At 58.1% G+C, this 20875-nt stretch overlaps 1 protein-coding gene across 1 annotated transcript in view; it reads left to right on the forward strand.

The window, feature by feature from the left end:
- The first annotated feature begins 11583 nt into the window (after positions 1–11583).
- The window catches only part of OPCML (opioid binding protein/cell adhesion molecule like), an 836651-nt gene continuing 827359 nt past the window's right edge, over positions 11584–20875 (forward strand). The window contains exon 1 of the mRNA XM_031670341.2: positions 11584–11915. Within this exon, the coding sequence (XP_031526201.2) occupies positions 11648–11915 (268 nt within the window). The 5' untranslated portion in view covers positions 11584–11647. The remainder of the gene's footprint in view (positions 11916–20875) is intronic.

Here is a 20875-nt window from a genome sequence, read left to right on the forward strand (position 1 = left end):
TATCTCACTTTTTGCCTCTGAAATGGCTAACTTACACCTAAAATTCTATTGGTTCCCTGAGCTCACTTCTGATTGGTTATTTCCTTCACTCCTGGTTGATTATTACTCTCATTCCTGATTGGTCCACTTCCTTGACTTCTGATTGGCCCATTTGTAGTACTTCATTTGCATGGAGCTCACTCCTGATTGGCTATTTCTCTCACTCCTGATCAGTTCATTTCTACAAAGTTTGTTCCTGGTTGGTCAACTTCTGTTGTACTTTATTTGCATATGACGTTGCAAAGTGTAAAACTGGCAGCCTATAAAGGCCTGTGTAAGCCTACAGACGCGGTCCAGAGCTTGGAGTGTTAGCTCCTCTGTGCCTGCTGGTGTAATACACCTGAGTTCTCCATCTCTCCGAGTGCCGCTTGGTCTCTCGACGGGATGCAGGTTGCTGTCACAACTGAGCTGTGACACATTTTTCCATGACACCGGGTTTCCCACAACAATGTGGAGGGCGGTCGCATCCCTACCTCCACGTGACGGATGAGGAAGCTGGAGATGGGAGAGGCCCGGCCCCGCCTGGGGCCAGCCTGGATTCCAGGTCTGTCTGGACGTTTGCCTGAGGACCTGCTACCTCTGCGGTGCCGACTGCTGTCCACCGCATGCCGCGTGCCCAGCGTAGGGTCCACCACCTCCTTATTCGAGGGCTTGGAAAAAGAAACAGTTGGTCGTCCACGAAGTGACCCGGCTTTGAATGCATGTGTATTGTAAGTGTAATGTCACTTGACTGCAACGGAAGTTGTCTGTGACTGTGTTAAATGTAAGTTTCCATATTTCTGACTTTTTAATGACTAGAACAGGACAATGAGGAAAACCAGACAATGTGGAGCCAGGTATAAAGTCCCTGAGGGCACACCATGGGGGACACGCTGGGACAGAACCGGGTCGGAGAGGCAGGTAGGGAGGAGGCTGAGGCTGACAGATGCAAATTAAGACATAAAGAAGGGAAGACAGCTGCTCGTCAGCATGGCAGCTCAGGGGGCATCTGACAAGGAGCTGCAGGCCCAACGGAGGGCATTGGCACAGGGAGGGTGGGGAGTGGCCTCCACCTGGATTGTGGGCCCGGAGGCCCACCCAGATCTGCAGGGTCACCTGAGGTGGGACTAGATGGGCAGCGGGCAGCTGGGCGGTCGCAGGGCTGGGGTCATGACAGCAGCTGCCCTCCCTGGGACACACAAAGCGGTCTGAGGGTCAGCTCGGGGCTGCAGGCTGACAGCTTGCAGACCTAGAACACACTCTGCAGGAAAGATGTGGGACGCTGCAGGTCTGGCTCCTGAGCCACCTTCTGCGGGCCATGGTTGGGTCCTCAGTCCTTTAATGAAGGTGCCCAGGGAAGAAAAGTTTCCTCTTGGCAGTCAGAGCCGAGTGCCGGCGTCTCACGGTCCTCGATGCTCTGAGGTCGTGGCCGGGAAGTCGTGTCTCTGAGACCAGGCTGGGGGTGCCCTTCGGCCCAGCTGGACCCCGTGTCCCTCGGCTCGGAACACCGGCCCTGGCGGTTCCTGGCAAAAGGCTCTGCTCGCCGCGTTCTACCTGAAAACAGTGTCGAGTGGTGAGTGGGAATAGCCTTGTGAGGGCTTCGGATGCTTCGAGCGCTGAGCTGGGAAGGTGGGGGGGGGGGGCCCTGAAGGGACACACGGCCACCGTCGGTCAGCTAGTTCACAAGCGGCCACTGAGTCCTGAGCAGCCTCCTGGGGGCGGGGGCGCCCCGTGCAGGGCCAGGTTACGCGTGCATAACCAACCCCTGACTCCGTTCGGTGTTTTGACATAAATTCACGAAGTCGTTTTCTCCAGCTGCACATCCTTGGTAAGACGCACGCCTTCGAGGAGGCCCTGGAAATGTTCATGTCAGGCAGCGGAGAGGCACCCTGGAAGGAGGCCGAGGGCGTGGAGATTCGTTGGCTTGATCACCCTTCTTGCTCTGGAGCGGCCGTGGCCATAGGCCCAGTTTTCCTGGAGAGTCCAAAACCTTCATTGGTGGCAGAAGTGATGAGGGGCCCACTCAATTCACGGAAAAGACAACAGAAGAGGCGTAGTGCCCTGGAGACCTGCCCCAGGCCCCCCGGCGACGTCCTCGTGGCACCTTCTTGGACGCTGGCCTCTGCTTTCAGCAGCTCCGCCTTCCAGGCGTGGCAAAGATTTGGGGGAGAATCGTTCATTCCAGGGGTACCCAGCATGCCCCTCAGCAAAGGGAAAGCCTAGTGAGCTAGAGAGAGTGGTGTTCAGGGCCTGCCTGGCAGGGACCCGGCTCACAGCACGGCCCCCTGCGCAGGGGCGCCTGCTGGTGTGCGTCCTGACCGAGAGGCTCTAGTTCAGCTGAAGTCCCGAGGCCTCGGAGGCTCCTCCATCCTTCAAGGAAATACTGAAAGCAGAAGCGAGGGTGTCGAACACAGGCACCCAGCGCAGCTTGAAGAACCTAATTTTGCAGGAGGGCGTCTTCCCCTCAGTGCTGCGGCTCTGCTGTGTCATCAGCCAGCCTTCCGCTGAGGAGCGAAATCAGACTCATTTCAGTCTCGAGCGATCCACAATTTCCAGGCCAAATAGGTGGGGCTGGAGTTTGTTTTTCCCCCTGTCATTACTGCTCAGTCCAGTGTTTCCAATTTGAAAGGCCTGCATGTGGACTGAGCCAAAGCAGGGACTATTTAAAACACTGTGCCCACTGATTTCACGCAAATGGCCCCAATACCTCTGGCTGACGCTAAGTGTGCTGTTCGTGAAACGCGCAGGGTGGCCGGGCCTGGCGAGTTCCTGGCGGCAGCACAGTCACGACCGGGCGTTTGTGCGCCTGCTTCCCACTTTCCGGGGTTTTCCCAGGTGTTCCTTGGTCTGCTCCCCCTTCCCCAGGAATAGGTGCAGGACATCAGGGCCACGGCCTGTCTGCAGGGGCTCAGTCTTCCGTTCGGACCCAGCGTCCTGTCCTGTGCGATGGGCCAATTAAACCTCAGTAAGCATTACTTGAAAATAGGCCGACGTGGCCCACGAAGAGAGGCTGACTTAATTTTCCACGCAGAAGGACACGCGTTGAGCGGAAATGATGCCTCGCTGAGCACAAGCTCCCAGCCCCCTGCAGAGTCTGCCTGCATCTCTGTGCGGCCGTCGACGGGCGCCGGGCGTGACCCCGGAGGGGGCAGGTGCCTTCCCCGTGCCTGCCTCTTGTCTCTGGAAAGAGGCGAATGTGGAAGTAAGCATCTCACGGCTGGAAACTGTCAGATCCTGCAGCGTCACCTAGGTGTGTGGTTCCTAGCTGTGTGCTTATAATTACTTGGACTTTAAAATTGTCAAGAGCGCCAGGCATGACCCTGGGGTCACTGTCACGCGGCCTCTGGGGCAGCCTTTGCTAAGAAGCCTGCTGGCCTCTCCCAAGCGCCTGTCCTGCAAGAACACTTCCTCGGGTCTTGAGCCTCACACAAAGGGTCAGTGTCAGCTCATCCGTGGAGGAGGGGCGGAGACTGAGATGGGGTCTCTGTGCCGGGCGTCTTGGAGCACGTGGGCCTGGGGCTGCGTGGAGCTGGGGCAGCAGCTGGTGATGGAGAGGCTGGCGGGCTTGGGGGAGAAAGGCACAGTTAAAATCCTCCGCCCTGGCCTGAGCATGGCCCCCTGGTAGCCATGGAGTCGGGGGATGTGTGACTCTGTGTTTCTCTTTTCTTCACCCCCTTTCTCTCATTCTTCCTCCAAATGCAAATCAACAGACGTGTATTCACAGCCCAGCAAGATGTCAGGGGGAGAAGAGTAGCCTTTTCATCCGGAGATCAGGGCAGGGAGGGAGGGGACAGGAAACAGGAGGGGAGGGGAAGGGGCGGAGACCAAGGGGGACCGGGTCTGGGGAGGAGACGTGGCCGCGTGGCCTCCTGCGCCTGGCCTGGTGGGAGCGGTCCTTGCACTCCGCATGCCCCGTCCCGCCCCGCCTGGGGGTGATGACTCCCCTCCCCGCTGGCTAGAATTTCTCAGCTCCTGCTCGAAAAAACGCACAATGGGTGACAGTCGGGTGCCACTTTCTCTGGTGATGAGCCAGCATCCGGGCAGGCGTGCTCCGGGGAGGCCTCCGTGGTGGCGGCAGGTTGGGTGTATGGTCTTGCGCAGATCAGCCAGTTCCTGGGCTGTGTGTGACCCATGCTGAGGCCCATGTGATTCGTAACAAGAACAGTGATAATAGCTGAACGGGGCGTTCGTCGTCGGGGTGGCTGATGGGAGGGCTACACCGGAGATGTGGCTTCTGGTCCTGGCGTCTTCCGTGCCTTTCGGTCTCTTGGGACACATTTTCGGCGCAGTCCTCCCTGCTCTCCACCCGGGAGGTGGGGCTGTGTAACCCCCTCTCTGTTACCGCGCTACGGGCGAAGCCAGCAGCGGCCCCTCCCGTTCCGGTGACTCCAGCTTGTGTGGGGTGTTGGCGTGGTGTGGAAACAGCCCGAGGCCCCGGGTCTTTGGGAATTTCTGTGTCATCCCCTCTGCTTCTCAGCACTGAGTGCAGGGACTGGTGTGCGTTAGTCCCGGAGGACTGACCTCCATTTTGGCCGCTCGCACCTTCTCAAATCCCACAGAAATGGAGGAAAGAGTTAAAAAGGTATAAACCCCAAGGACAAAAAAAAAAAAAATTGGAAGAGAAAATAAAAGTGGCTGGGAGATGAGGTTTTTCTTGGAAAAAGAGTAAAATGAGTAGCAGCTGATTGTGAAGGTCACTGGGCCTTGTGGGTCTGCAGAGAGTGAAGCTGGGCTGGCCGGGCAGGCTTGTGTCTCTGAGCCAGGGCGGCCCAGCGGGGACGGGTGCCCCAGGGTGGCCCAGCAAGGACAGGTGTCAGTACCGCGGGAGGCAGGGCTGGGGAGGGGCTGGCTGTATTAGACACGTCCTGCCCCCGGGCTCTGTTTCCCTTACTTTTGCACGAGTGGGAAGTTTATTTTGCTGAAGGGGTTGAAGAAGAGAGGCTGTGGGCTCAGCCCCAGAAGAGTGAGGACCCACCCCAAGCAGAGAGGCTGAGGGTCTCATGCTCAGTGGTGAGACCCCCCAGTCTTCAGGGTGTGAAAGCCAGGGTTTTCCTGTCTGGCCGGAGAATGGAGGACTCCTCCAGAGAAACCTGACTGTGTCAAGACAAAAAGACCTACATCTCTGACACCAGGGAGATGGGCCCATGGCCAGTCACTGTCTTAGCCTTTAAAGGGTCCACCAGTAGACAGACTCCCCTGAGAAACACGGAGATGAAGGTGGGCTTCTATTGCTTTGCTCTAAAATATGGAAGGAAGTCCAGAGGTCACCAGACGGGGAGGCTTTCCCACCTGAAAGACAAAGATGGAAACAAATGAGCAGAATAAAAAGACTCTGAGGAAATGGAGACAAAAAGAAACTTCAGAAGCTTGGACTGATGTCCTCAGGGAGATGTGAGAAGATGCTGTGAACGCGGAACAAGACCAGGACGCTGTGAAAAATCAGGCCACCGTGGGGCGGGAGGTACAGCTCGGGCAGAGCGCGTGCTTCACATGGACAAGGTCCTGGGTTCTTGAAAATAGGCCGACGTGGCCCACGAAGAGAGGCTGACCCTCCGCTGAAAAGTAAATAAATAAACCTAATTGCTCCCCACCCCTCCAAATCAGGCCACAGGAAGACAGTGAGAAATTAATAATTTGTAGTAGAATTTTTTTAAAAAATCAGCAGGGGAATTAGAAATTAAAATCAAGGACATCTTGATTAAGAGAGTGGAAAATATAAGAAAACTGAAGAACTAATCCAGAAGATTAACATCCATTTAAAAGGAATTCCACGAAGAATGAATAATACAGAGGACAGACAAATTTCAAAGACATATTACAAAAAATATTTTTTAAATCCCAGCATTGGAGAACATGAATTTTCTATATTGAAAACGTACACTGAGTGTCTGACACAATGAAAGACGAGAGATTTGCATTAGGGAACATCTTTGCCAAGTTTCGGGCAGCTGTGGAGAAAGAACCCCCCAGATGTTTACCAGGATAGAACAGAGCCATTTCACGTACAAAAAAGTACAAATTGACATTCGACAGACTTTTCAGCGGTAACGCTTAAGCCTCAGAAAAAGACAGAGAAGTGGCTTCAAAATTTGGGTAGGATATTAATTTTAAACCTAGAATTCTACTTGCAGCTGAATGAACTGTGTATAAATTGAGATTAGAATAAAGCCATTTTCAAATACGCAAGTCCCCCCAAATGACCACCTGCGTGTGCTTTCTCCACAGGCTACTTAAGAGGTAGGTTGTATTAAAGCAGGGGGAGCACCAAGCGGGGAGGAACCTAGATCCAGAAAAGCAGAGAGAAAGGTGGGGTCCTGTGTGCCCTCCGCAAAGGGAAGTCCCAGGCCGCAGCCGGGGGCCGGGCGGTGTGGGTCCCGGACGCAGCCGAGGACCGTCAGGTCCCAGAGGGGATACTTTTAAAGCACGATGCCTGCAGAGGACTGGATTTATTTGACTCCAAGGAGGGGAAGTTTACTATTCTTTGGGGAGATTTAATGGTAGGGCCACAGAAAATTAAGCAAATGAAACAAAAAGGCAAATATTATTTCTGGGAAAACCAAAAAGTTACACAAGAAAGATGATGGCTGAATAATCCTAACAGTGTTGACGCAAAAAGTGGACATAGTTGAAAACTGTGACATTTCTCGGGGGTTGACGGAGCCGGGAGACGTGTAGGGGGTGGGGGTGATCAGGGCTAAGTCCTCCTCTGCTGTAGAAGGAGGTCAGTGGATAGTTTTAAGAACTGTTAAATCAAGAGATCAGAATACGCACGTTTTTAAAAAGAAATAAGGAAGCAGCTAGCGGACAGTACAGCTGAAAGAGGTGGAAGAGGCTGTCCCTGAGGATGGCGTTTGGAACGCTGCTTCCAGCCTCGAGCTTTCAGTGCTGGTAACTTGAACAACATGCACGTAACGTGTTATTCTGATCAGAGGTTTTCAGTGAAGAGAACAAGTGTGATGCTGGCAGCCACGTGGTACGTCTTGATGACGGCGCCATGTAAGTGCACAGGGCGGGGAGGGCATTCAGTCTATGGAGTCAGCTCTGCGTGCAGCCTCCCCCGCCCACTCTGCGGGGCTGGCACCCTCCTCGAGCGGCCGTGAGATGCGAGGGAGTGATCCACGCTCATCAGCCGCCTCGCGGGGAACTGACACGCAGCGGGTGTGTCAGAAATGGTGTTCATCGTTCAAACTCCCGTGTGCGTGGCCGAGATACCTTGTGAACATGCTGGAAGTCTGGGGCCTGAGACCAGAGGTGGGTCCCCGTTGTGAGCCCCTGGCCTTCAGAGGGTTACTCTTCCCAAGGCGTGAGCCGTCGCTTACAAACCCCTGCTCCTTTGTGGCTCAGAGGAGTCAACGTGCCTTCCAGAGTCTCTGACTTGCTCCCAGGGAGCCAGGTCGACCCCGGAGGAGTATTTAGAGCTAAAACGATAGTCAGATTTTAATCTGTGGTATTTTATCATCTTTTTATCTTTACGGGAAGAAGACCCAGGGTTACGTACATGAACCTGTATCCTTCCTTGCCCTTCAGTCAGGCTCCAGTGCCCCCGTCCAGCACCTTAAGGCTGTTTACTGTGCTGACTTCAGAGCCAAGGGGTGAACAGGAAACGCCGGAGCCACCGGCGCCTGGCAGGTCGAGTCCCCGCCCGGGGCTTCTGCGTGCTCTGTGCCCGAGCAGCCTGGGTGGCTCTCTGCTCGCGGGCAGCGCCCACCCCGGCCAGCCTGGAGGCCCCTGTCGGCCTTCTCCCCCCGGTCTCCACCCCTCCTGCACCAGGTGTGCTCCCTTATTTTGTGCTGTCCTGTCAACCTGTATTTTCCCGCCGTCGCTGATCACAGGGGTAAGCACACGGTTAACGGCTTAATGTTTGTCCCCTGTACTGCTCGGCGAGTTCTCGTGGTGAGAAGCCTTTTATCGTGCTTTACGTTACTTCTCCTGTGCAGCACACGTGGCAGGTGTTTGCCTGGCCCATAGTGGGCACACAGTGAATGTTTACCCCATGGATGGATGGATGGATGGATGAAGCACCAGAAGGCAGCCTCTTCGTCAGCGTGGTCCTTTGTGTAGACACTTTGAACGTGTAGACCAGAGGGAGTCCTTGTGCGTCTTACTGAAGATCGTGCCCCCAGGAGGCAGAGAGGCAGGCGTCCCCGTTTCCCATCCGGCTCCGAGAAGCCCTCACCCCAGCCTGGCGTCTGCCCCTGGCCCAGAGGGAGACGCGCAGGCGGAGGTGGGCGTGCGCCAGGCCGCCTCCCCGCACCCCTGCCTGGTTTCGGATGGTTTCTTTCCCTACCTCATTGCTGTTTAAATACAGTTTTGATGATTTTGTTTGCTTTAGAGGAAGAGAAAGAAGGATTGATAGAAGGCATAAAATTGCATATTATTTATCTCAGAGAAGGAGACACGCCCCCTCGTCAATATGCATTGAAGCATTTTTATTGTATTTGTATTTTTTAAGGCATTTAAACAGACTCAGTGGGCCGTGATGTCTCGTCCCAGAGTTGGGCCGTCTACTGATTAAATATGTATTTATACGTTTATTTCTCTATCTTTTTTTTAAAAACGAAATAGACCTATTTTAATCATGTGATAGACCTAGAAGAATTGATCGGTGAAAATACGCGTTCACATGCTTCTTTAAGAAAGACTTTATTAGGCACATGCATTTTAAAAACTAAGATATTTCTTGATACACATTGATGGTGGTTAAGCCTGAGCTTAGTTAAAGGTGCAGGGCGTGTGCGTGTGTGAGGGACTAGTTTGACTGAAGACGTGGGATGTTTTAAAACCCAGATATAACTGACGGTAAGTAGAGAAGAGCATGAAGTCTGGCGTCAGGAAGACCCGGGCTCCCCTGCCCCTTAACCAGCCTTGGAGGAGGAGCCCGGTCTTCTAGGGCTGGCCTGCGTCTTCTCTGGGGAAGGAGGCGGGAATCCGACAACACGCCCTGATGTGCCCGCGGCGCCCGGCGCGGGTCTGGTCCGGCAGAGGCTGGTAGAGGCTGACTCTGCCCTGCCGTCAGCTCACCGAGGGCAGCGTGTGTGTCCTCCCGGGAGCGCTTAGGGGCTGTGCCCCCCGAACCTGTCAGGACACTCGGGGCTCAGGGACACCTGCTGAGCACACGCTTGGCTGCAGGAGGCCATGCATGTAGCCCCGTGGTGCAGCCGCGGTGGTGACGGCAGGCCTGGACCCCTGCAACGCTGGGGAAGTCGCTTAAACTCTCTGAGGACCGTGGGATGACGGTGCCTACCGCACTGGCTGGCTGAGATGATAAACACCGGATACACAGGCCGGTAGCAGAGGGCCCGGCACGTGGGTGAAAACGGCAGGGCTCAGTGTTCATCATGTCGTTTTAGGGAGGCATTCACTTTGAAAAATAGAAAAACCTGGGTTTGAATTTCGGCTGTGTCACCAGCTAGCTGTGTGACCTTGAATAAACGACCTAACTGCTCTGAGCCTCGGTTTCCTTATCTTTCAAGAAGGTGTAACTACACCTTCTTGGAAGACAAGGCTCGGGATGAAATATGACATTAAGAAGCCCGTTGTCCCCTGGGGTGCAGAAATGACCTCTGCTATTTGCACGGGGCCATCAGTCACCAAGCCCTCCTGCCCCTGCGCGTCACCATCCGCCCTCTTTCCTCTTCCCCAGCGGCCCCCTCGCGCCAGGGCTGCCGGGTCTGTATCTGCCTCCAGCTCACTCCTGCCCCAGTTACCCAGATTCACTTCCGGAAGCTCCTGCCCCTCGTTTGTGGGGCTCCCCTGCTCAGAAGGAGAGTGGCTTCTTCCCTTTTCACTCTGCCTTCCGTCCACTCCCCCAAGTCCTCTCCCAGCTTCTCCCTGAAAGGCTTCAGTCTGTTTCCTCTCCTTGCAGCATCCACCCAGTCTCCTGAGCTCTCTGACCCCTCGCGCCCGTCTCAGGCCGGTTCTGTTCCGCAGATGGAGCCACCGGTGGTGATTCTGATGAGCTTCGGTAGGATCCACACGTGAATTTGCTTGCGAATGAGACGTTTGCAACCACTGGCTTCGTAGAACTTGATGTTAATGTTTAATATGTCCACGTCCTGGTATCTTTTATATGGAGTCAAACATATGTTAATTTTTGGATGGTCTCTTCAGATATATGATGTGCCCTTTTCAGACAAGAGAGAATTATGTTCTTTATTCCCAGCCTTAAAAAGAGGACTTTACATTAAGTGCCTCGTAAGTGCCAGGTGGTGAGGCTATCACCATAGTGAAAAAAAAGCTTCCAGAATTGTTTGTAAGGAGGAAAGTGACTAATTGTTCTACTTCTTCAAAAGCAAATAGGCTTGGTTCTGTGTGAGCGGGGGACAGGCAGACCTAGAGGACTCGAGGCAGTCGGTTGTAGGCGTAGGGGCGTAATAGCACCCGAGAGGATTCTGCCCTGGGACAGGTCTGGGTTTGAATCCTGCCTCTTTCAGCTGTGTGGCCTTTAGCAAGTTGCTGAACCTCTCTGGACTTCAATTTTAGCCTGTTAAAGTCCGGGGTGGTCATGGCTGCGTGGAGGGGCTGCGGTGAGGATGAGCTGAACGCTGCCTGTGGACCCCGCGCCTGCGCCTTGGCCGGCTCTTGGGAAGCATGAGCAATTACAGTGAAGGAGGAGGGCGGCCACTCCGCCAGGGACGGGCACTCACAGACCTGGGGCTGGAAGGAGCCCAGACCACTGCGGGTCCGTGGAGGGGACCCGGGGCAGAAGTAGCTGTGCCGTGCGCGGCCAGTCCCTTCTGCGAGGCCTACCTGGCGCCCTTCTCACCCAGGCCCTCAAAGTTGGGCGGATACAGCCGAGGGCACCGCCCGCAGCGGGCCTGGTGGGGGACTGCAGGCCTTGGGGGCAGGTGTGGGGCAGGGGGAAATGCTGCCTCGGTCATGCCCGGAAGCACCGTCCACGGGCACTGCTGTTCCAGGGGAAGGGCCGGACTGGGCTATGGCTCGGAGAAGCAAGAAGTGAGGGCAGGAAGCCACAGGCACCTCTCCCGGTGGCCTCCTCATCTTGGAGACTGCCAGTGACTTCAGCAAGTTTCCGCCTCCTTGCGGTCTAAGCGGAATGCCTCCCGCCTGTGCTGTAGTCAGAGCGATCATGTGGGCATCGGGGGCAGCTGTCTTGTAGTTTCAGGGTGCCCTAGCTGGAGGCAGCTGGCCTTTTGCATCTTTGGTGAAAAAGCCCTAACGCACCCATCTTCCTGCTGGGAAACTAAATCACTTCCAAGGGCTCCTAATGGCAGACTGGGGGAGTGGGCGCAGATTTAAACATCTGTGTGGTCCCCGTGGTCACCTCCCTGCCCAGAGAACAGGAAGAGGGACGGTGCTGAGAAATTGGCGTGAGCGTTGGTCACACTTTCCTGTCGCGCCCTGAGCCATGCTGGGGGAGGATGGTCTACACCGACAGTTGCAGCCCCTCCCACGAAGGCGCTCGGGGTGCCCACGGAGCAGCCCGAGCGCTGTGCACACCCTGTGCTCCGGGCGAGGGCGAGGGCGAGGGCGAGTGAGGGCCAAACTGCAACTCCCCCGGAGCCCAGCCTCCCTCCCGGAAAGCAAGTGCCCGCGTGTCGCTCAGGCGAGGGGAGCCAATGTGTGCCTCGGAGGAGGTCTGCTCGGAGCCCCACGCACGCTGGTGCTGATGGTTCTCACCAGCTGTGTGTCTGTGCAAGGAAAAGCCAGAGACGCTGCCTGCCTGCTCCCTCTCTCTTCTGCTCTCTCCCTCCCTTTGCAAACATTGGATTTAAACCTGCTCAGAATTCAGCACAGAGGAAGGCGGCCGCGGCGGCAGCAGCAGCAGCAGCAGCAGCGGGAGCGAGCCCAGCCGCCGAGACACCGCAGCCTCAAGATGCACCACCCTGCCTGCTGGGCCGTCTTCTCGGTGACAGTCGCCCTGCTCTTCATCCCAGGTACCCGGGCGGGGTTCTCGGCTCCCTGGGCGGCTCGCAGAGCTTGGAGCAGGACCGGAGGGAAGGAGGGGAGCCCGGGGAAGGGGGAGTGCGAGATGCCCGTGAGGGGAGAGGGGGCTTGCTGTGTGCACGCACACGCGGAGGCTCGCAGCAGGGGTTTGGGGTCTGCCCTCCTTTCCGCGGTGCAGCGGGTGAGCTGGGTTCGAGATCTGCACCGTGCTGGGAGGCACTGCCGTTTCTGGGGAAGGTGCCGGCTGGCGTTAACCAGTTGTGGTCCCAGGGGTAGGAGACGAGGGGCTTAAACTCCCAGCGATAGATCCTCGCCGCTTCTGTTGGGACTGGCAGGCTGGGGGGCGTCCTGCTCTCTCTCCATCGTTGCCGACTCCCTCCTCTCTGCATCTCCCAGCGGCTCTATTTTTCCTGTCTCTCCTCCTTTCTCTCTCTCCCACTCCTCTCTTCCCCGCTTGCTTCCTTCGCCACCTCTCTCCCCTCTCACTTCAGCCCCTTCCTCTCCCATCTGTCCTCCTTTGCTCCCGCATCTCTTGTCTCAGCTCTGTCCTTTCTTTCTCCTTCCACCAAATGGGCAGATTGTACCTTTGAAATTCAGAATCCCATTTCTCCCCCCCGCCCCCCACATCCGAACCGTGAATTTCCCGACAGAATTTGGAATGTTCATACGGAGGAGGGGTGGGGACCCGCGTTTACCTGGCTCTCCTCAGCACCTTCCCTACCTCACCGAATGGTTTAAATGTGGTCCACCTATCACAGCAGTTACTGGTTTGGGGAACAGTTCTGCAGCGACCCAGGTGAGATGCTGCAATCCTGCCCGAATGAGCTCAGTGGAAGTGTTGCAGAACCCAACGCGTTTTAATAGGTTTGATAATTGCACGCGTGTCTTTCGCAAGCAGACAGCTGAATGCCTGCAGGCATCCTTCAAACAAGCTGAAGGGACTGGGCTGGGCTTCTGAGGTTTTGGTAGCACCAGAGGGTCTGTGGGTTTCCATCCTCAACCCTTCAATCCGGCCCAGCAAGAATTTTCTCTTTTTTTTCCAAATTGAGATACATGCGTTTGCTTACACGTTAGCGTCAACCCAAAGTCCTGTGGATAAATATGCAGATGTAAACACTAAGGCTCTTAGCCTTACAAGTCTTGATACGGGTTAAACACAATTTTACGGTTTTATATTCAGAATTACTTGGTTTTTGTTTTGAAGAACATGAAGCCCTGAGTATTTCTGAGCTACCAAAGTGAAATCAGAAAAATGAAAGTTTATTGGGGAGAAGGAAAAAGAGGACTGACTTAAAAAAAAAACCTATGGTATAATGTTTTGTAATGCTGTCTTAAAATTGTACTCCTAGCAGAGCTGGGCCCTGCACAGCCATGTTCGGGGCTGTCTGCTTCAGGTCGGGGCGTTGGGAGGGGGTGCTCCCCCCTTCTCCCAGGTTCCAGCCTGGGAGGGGGTTTCAGCAGGATGGGCTCAGAGGAAGGCGGCAGATGCTCAGTACCCGCTCCTGCCTGGTAGAGGGAGCCAGGTGGGCGCTCCGGGTCCAAGAGAGGAGACAAACTTTCCCGTGTGTGCCACCCCTCACCTGGGTGACAGCTCGGCCCCCCCGCACCCAGCCTCCCCCCTCCCGCTGAGCCGGCAGAGCAGCCGGGCTCAGACCCCCGCCCCCAGGGGTGCTGGCCGCGCCTGCTGCCCTCCTTGCAGGACCGGAACGTCGCACTTTCTGAGGGGAGGGCTGGGAGTGCGCGCGAGCGGGAGCTGCATTGCAGTGCACCCTGAGGGGTGGCGCCTGCCTCCTGGAGGAGCCCAGGGTCCTCTCCATCAGTGGGGAGCGCTGACCTTGCTGTGGGGGGCAGCCTGCACCTGGGGCCTGCTGTGCTCCAGGCCATGACCTGGCCCCAGCCCCTCGGCCCTCAGGGAATGAAGCTCCCTGGGGAGGGCGGCCACCCTGCCTGAGCCGGCCCAGCGGGAGGAGGGGGTGGCCTGGGGGGTCCAGGGAGACCAGGAAAGCACGGCTTCCGGAGGGCTCCGGCGGGGAGCAGGGCCCGGCCGTGCCCAGAAGTTCCAGCGACCCCGGGGCTTGCTTGTGACTCCTCCTCACACCCCGAGCTCCTCTGTGATGTGTTCAGACTTTTCCTTTTGTTTGTAAGGATGCGTTTCCTCCCGCCAGGGCTGATACCAGCTCGTTGGCCGCTTACTTTTCCTGCGTCTAAAGGCAGAGGCCAGGGTGACAGGTGGGCCTCGGTGCCCTTTCATTCTGCAGCTTCTGTCTTTTGGTAAAACACGTTTCCATCCCAGAGCGACTTTAAGGCGAATGTTGTCGCCTGGTGCCTTCCGGTGGGGGTGGGGGCAGACTGATGGCCATGAATCGCTTTTCTGGGCAGAATCTCTGACAAGTGGGACCTTTAACGAGCCTGCACCCAAGATGGGAGCGGCCTCCATTGACAATTTAGTTTCACCCCAGGCTTAGGACACTCCTGTGACCCTGAGCACAGAGTGAGGGGCGGCTGTGGTCCCAGGCAGGAGAGACCAGCCGTGCAGGAGCCTTCTGCCCCGGGTCAGGGGGCTTTGCAGGAAGAGGAGCAGGATGGGCGAAGCAGGTGGAGTGTGGGCTGCAGATTAAAGTGCAGAAACCCCGCCCGCACTCAGACCTGCATTTCCAGCGAGCACCCCGGCTCCTTCTCAGCCCACCTTGTCCCTGAGAATCTGCCCCCGCCTTCGAGCCCAGCCCCCCTCCTGCTGCCGCTCCCTCCAGCCCTGAGGGACGGCAGGGCAGCGGGGGTGCGCGTGGGGGCGCTGTCTTTAGGGCCCAGGCTCAGCTTCCGAAGCTCAGCACAGCCCTGTACCGGCCGGCAGCGGCCCGCTGGTGGGGGTTTGGCTCTCAGTGTGGAGGGCTCTGTTGTCCAGGCCACGTCATCACGTCCCGTTTGTCCCCCTCTCCTCGGCCCTCCTGCTGGGCCGCTTCTGTCCTGACTCCAAGCAGGGAATTGGCTGTGAAGACTGCCCCTCCCCCTGGACTGGGCTGGGTTCAGTCCCACACCCAGGCTGTGGGCCTGGGCTCCTCCCACGTCCCACTCTCTGAGCCCAGGACTTGCTCAGACGGCCGTGAGGTGCGGCTCCCCTCCCCGAGCACACGCCTTCCTTCAGGCAGTCGGGCTGGGGTGCCGGGGGGCACGCCCTCCCCTGCGGTGTCGAGGAGCCTGCTAACAGGGCCTGGTCTGCAGCAGGTCGGGTGGGAGAGTGCCCCAGACTCACAGCAGAAGAGATGTGAACGGGGCTGGGAGTCCGGGCACCGTCACGGCCTCGTCGCCCTCATGACAGACACAGATCTGCACCCACTCCCGCCAGCCACCCTGTGGCCCTAACCCCCTAAAAATGGCAGACGTAAGATTAAGGCCAGACGCGTGCTGTCAGCACCACCAGGCCGTGTCTGAGAAGCTGGGTGTCGGCTGCGGGGCCCGGCGCTGGGCAGTGAGGCTCAGCCTGAGGTCCGTCAGGGACGCCTCCTCCCAGCGTGCTCTGCTCTCGCCCCCACTGCCCGTCCTGTACCTGCAGAGTCACAGGAGAGTCCTTACACGGCTGACACGTGCCTGGGCCTGTGAGTCAGCAGCTCTGGGCCTGGCCTCTCGCGCCAGCTGCTGGGATCTACGGCTGACGGTCACACCTTTGTGGTCTACAAGGGTGGCCCCCCCAAGCCCCAGACGGGGCTGGAAATGGGGCGCTGCGCCCACTCGGAGCCCTCTGGGCCTCAGCCTACCCATCTGTGGAGTGGGTTCCAGTGGCGTAGGCTTCTTGTCTCCAGGTGGACAGAGCAGCCCGAACGTAGGTTAGGTGATAGCAGGGTGGACACAGAAAACCCAGCCTGGTCTCCCAGTCACCGGGCGAGAGGAGGGGAGGAGGAGGGTGGAGCAACCATGCCTGCTCCTGCGTGCCGGTTTTGGGGTGACGTGGAACCTGCCACTCTAGCCCCCACTCATTCACCCGAGACTGTGTGCAGGTTCTGATAGACTAGTGCCTGGAGCAAGGGGCTCTCCTGGACCCAATGTCCTGGGCCTGCTGACTTCGAGCGTCCTGGGCTGGGATTCCCTGCACGGCCCGCAGACACGGCCCCTCCGGTCCCCCGTGTGGCTTTGCAGTATCTTTGGGAGCGGGCTTGTGCGTCAGCCTCGGACAGCTGGCACCTCAGGAGCCCCGTCCCCGGTAGCCTCTGGGTGGGGGCTTCCCTGTCCCAGGCTCGCTGGGCAGGACCCCGGGGGCTGCGCCCGCCCCAGCAGCTGCCTCGGGCTACAGGGCCTTCCAGACACGGGGCCGGGCAGGGCTCGCTCGTAGGAAGGAGGCAGGCGGCACCACCCGGGGTTGGCCCCGCTCCCCTCTGCCCCCTGCTGACCCCCCCGAGGGCGCCGAGCTCCAGCTCGTGGGCTCTGGCCCCTCCAGCCTTTCTGCTCTCGATGGAAAACTTAGACTTTGCTTCTCTTCCTGCGAGGCCTCGGTTGCCTCTGCCTTTCCTGGACGGGTGGGGAGGCAGCAACACGGCAGGGCGTGAGTGCAGTTCCATTTGCTAGATTTCTACCCACCTCAACTCTGGGCCCTGAGACAGAGGAGTTTGTAGGGTCCAGGGTGGGACTGAAGGCAATTCTGAGAATGGAGCAGAAATAAATCCTGTAACCAGAGATAAACTTGCAGACAAATGGGCTTCCTGTTACCTTCCCGTAGATGTGAGAGTACAGTTCTCTCCTCTCCTCATTTCCCTGACTCATGTCCCCCCCCCACACACAGACACACGGACACAGACACACGGACACACACAAGCACACCCCAAGCCAGAGCTAAGCCACCCTCACGATCACATGTGGCCTCTTAAGGAGTGCAAGCCCCGCCCTCTGGACTTGCCTGTCCGGCCTCCTGGGCTCCCTGCTGAAGCCGCCAAGCCGTGATGCTCCCCTGTGGACACCAGGGCAGCAGACCCGCACGCTGCCCCGTCGTACCCCGCCATGGCCCCACGTGTGAGTGCTCCCCGGGGGCCATGCAGAGACCTTGCAAGTCCTTCCGCCGCCCCAGAGGCTGGCCTGGCACGTTTCCCGGCTCCTCCCTCTGCCCACACCCCTCGGTGCAGAGAGGCTGGGGATGCCCCTGCGGTCACTGGACCAATAACTTAAGTGTTTGCAAAATGCTCTGAGACCCCCCCCCAGGGCCACGTGCTGGGTGAGAGCGGCAGCAGCCCTTTAATGAGCAGGGACGCTGTGCTGAGACCCTCTGGAAGGGCCCGCTGAATCCCTGCGTCGGGGCCCAGGCCCAACTGGAGCGGAAATGGCACGGAACAGCGGGGGGCCCGGAGACACCCGCCCATCCCGCTTTTCGAGGTGCAGACTAGACTCTCTGACACGGTCCGAGGGGGCGCCCTCGAAAACTCATCCCTGGGCATTTGCCCTGGGGTCATGCCGAGTATAAGCCTCGTGGTTTACCTGGAAGATTTATCTTTGGTCTCGTTTGTTCCTCGATCGTGATATCAGGAGGGCAGAGGTCGTCCAGTTCTGAGCTTATCTTTGCGTAAATCCCTATGCAGACGGGGGCGGGTACAGCTCGGGGGTCGAGAGCGGGCCTAGCCTGCACAAGGTCCTGGGGTCGATCCCCCGTTCCTCCATTAAGGAAAAGAAGAGCCCTGTGCAGACTTCTGGTTGCCTTTGGAATGGAGTCCAAGTAGCCAGCTTGGTCCCCGCCGTGGCTGGCCGCTGCTCCACCGCCCTCAGCACTCTGAGCACAGCGTGCTCGCTCCCTCCTCAGGGGCTTCCCCTGCGAGGTCATCTGAGCCTTGAAAAACCTGGTCCTCCCCTGTGACGTTTCTGGCCGAATGTCCTTTCTGTCCTCTGGGCTCTGCTAAGTCTCTCGTCCTCAGGGGAGCCTTCTGGATGCTCTAAGGGAGGGTAGGTTTCCCCCCTCACCCTGCAAATCCAGGACACACGGTTTCTCTTTCCCAACACTGTGATCCATGGTTTTAAAGTGATCCTTTGTTTTGTGCCTGTCTTCCTCCCCAGACTGTGCCCCCTAAAGGTAGGGGTCACACACGTTTTGTTCTCCAACATGACCTCAGTCCCAGCGCAGCAACAGATCTGGAGCAAGTGCTCAAACGTGTTTGCTGAATGACTGAGTGAGCGGATGAATGAGTGGACAAGCTCACGGGTCACTAGCCTGTCACGCGAGCGCTAAGTGTCACCTTGTCTACTCCATCGTGCTGTCTCTGGGAGCCTGGGTCTCGGCCAGCCCACCAGCACCGCCATCTGCAGAGTGAGGACAGGGGTGCCCTCTGCTTACGGGAGGCAGACGTGCAGAGAACGTGAGTAGCGGGTCCTCGCTCCCGGGTTCATGCTTGTCCACAGACACCAGCCCCGAGCTGCCAGCCAGACACGCGCGGCGGCTCAGAGCTGGAGCTCACGTCGCTTGAGGGTGAGAGTCTCTCCATAAACTCAGACGTGGGCCCTGGCGTGGGCTGCTGGCTTCGTGCGAACCCAGTTTCTCAGGAGGTTTAATCCAATCAGGGCCCCGGTTATTTGAAATTTAGGGTCTCGTCTGCAGCGCTGGCAAGTACGCACTGTACCAACCGCACAGGGAGGAGCTGTGCCCACAGGAGGAGAAGGAGGACGAGGGCTTGGCGACAGGGACGTGGACAGCCCAGCTGGGGACACTTAAATGGTTCCCTGGACGGGGTCAGATGGCTTGGCAGATCAGGAGAGGTGGAAGCAGGCTCGCTGTGTCTTGCGGCAGGTCCCGCATGGCCTAGCCTGTCTCATCCTTGCTGCTTCGTGTCCCCGGGGTCTGCACGGCAGGGACGCCCCTCGCTCGTCTCTGCGCTGCAGCCCAACACAGTCCTGCCCCTGGTGGGTTTATTGAGTGACTACTATGCGATCCCCGAACAAAAATCCTTATGGACCTGACTCTCAAGAGTGCTGCTGCCTCATGGGAGAGACAGACAGGCTGAGGTACGGGCCCGCGTCGCGGAGGTCGCAGCTGACGTGTCTGTGGGGAGCGGCGTGTGCTGCGTGTCGGCCTGTGGGAAGGGCTTGGTTTGCCAGGGGGCGAGGCCACCTGCCTATGGAAGCGACAACTGAGCTGAGATCCCCAGGATGAAGGTGGAGATCACCAGAGCCCAGGGGACGGCCGGGGGAGGCAGACTGAACGGGATGTGCCGAGGCTGCGCAGCAGAGAGGCTCGGGGACGTGTCCCGTGGGGCTGGAGCGCAGAGGAAGGCGGTGGCGTCCTGGATGAGGCTGGGGGGCTGGGCGGGGCCAGACGATGCCCGCAGCCCTGGAAGCTCATGTCAGCCGTCTCGGTCTTGATTCCAGAAGGGATGGAACATCACTGTGTGGCGTGGAGGGGCCGTGACCGACACTCTGAGTCTTGCTCTTGTGCAGTCTGCAGAGTGGGTTCGAGCTGAGCGGTCATGAAGGGGGAGGCCGGATGGGAGGCCGACCAGCAGCTCAGATGGGAAACGGCTGGTGGTGTCGGATCCGGGAGACGTGGATGACGTGGGAGCCTCTGCAGGAAGGTTGTAGGCGCGCCAGCGCATCTGAAGAGTCCAAATCTAGAAGCAAACCGCCGTTCGCACTGGCGGCCCCTTCAGGAGCGTGGGGAAGAGAATCTGTCCTCAGAGTCCTGCTCACCAGACGCTTCTTCCCGTGAGGGTGTGATTCTGCCCCGGGACGAGGAAGAAGCTGTTTGGAAATTCCATCAGTCCTGGAGCGTCATACCCTCAGCCCCTTAACCGGCGTCCGCTCAGGGTCTAACGTGGGAGCTTAGAATTGCATCGCTCGCTCCCCATCCATCAAAACAACTGCGAGGGCCCTGGTGGTGGTGTCCGCCGGACTCTGCCCACGGTGCCATCCTGCTGAAAGAAACCAGGCGTTTTAGAGATGCTTTGATGGGACGCCAGAGTGATTTATGGAGACGAGGACACAACCGTTGCACAAATATCACTGTGATGACGGGGAGGCACCCATGACCTCCGCCTGGCGCCCCTGCCCAGACGAGTCGCACTGGTTTGAGTGGGAAAGTAGAGGTCCTCAGAACTGAGAGGGACACTGGAGATGGCTGGGTCCCTTCCTTTCATGACACGGATGAGGACACTGAGGCACGGGGAGTCTGAGTGTCTCACCTAAGGCCACAGCGTCAGGTAGGGGCCGGCCCACATGGCAACACAGAGTTTTCAGTAACCTGTGTTCGCAGCACATGACGGGCTGAGCTGGGCTCTCCTCCTCGGCTGGGAAATAGACTTGTACCCTCGGCCGCTGCTGTTCCCTGAAGCCCTGTCCCCTCACTGCCCGGGGAGCATGTGGATTAGGGTGACTCCCTGGTATCTGCTGCCCGAGGACCAAAGGGGCAGGTCAGAGACCAGAGAGAAGCCTGTCCCACTCAGAGACACCCTCATCCTTTGAGTGACCTTTTTAAAGGAACCGGGAGACTTCTAGAACCAGTTGTTCCTTGCTGTGCAGAAGGGCGTGTGTGGCGTGAATGCCAAATCCCAGGTTGTGTCCGCCTGACTTGTCTGGTCTACACGCTGTGAGGGGTGCCTGCCTGTGTCCTCACTCGGCCCTCAACACCGAGAGAAGGTTCCCGCTGAAAGTGCACCGTCTGCGCACTGACGATGCAGGGCCAAACGGTGACCGACAGTGTGCACAGTGCGGCCACGTGTGCCCTGACCGCCCCGTGTGACGGTGAGGGGAAGAGCCCTGGCCCCTCCGTTCCCCAGCCCACAGCCCCTGACCTCCACGGTGGGCCGCGCAGGGGTCGTAGGCAAATGCAGAAAGGGGAGCCGGGGTTCAGATCTGAGCAGACACGAACACAGGGGCGTGTCCAAGGGGGCAGAACTGCCGAAATGTGACCGTGCCGGGGCCGGGCACCTGCGGGCATTTTCCTTCTAGGGAGCGAGGCCTAAGGCAGCCGTGCTGCTCTGAACACGCCAAC

The sequence above is a fragment of the Vicugna pacos genome, chromosome 33, assembly GCF_048564905.1.
Source record: "Vicugna pacos chromosome 33, VicPac4, whole genome shotgun sequence".
NCBI lineage: Eukaryota > Metazoa > Chordata > Mammalia > Artiodactyla > Camelidae > Vicugna > Vicugna pacos.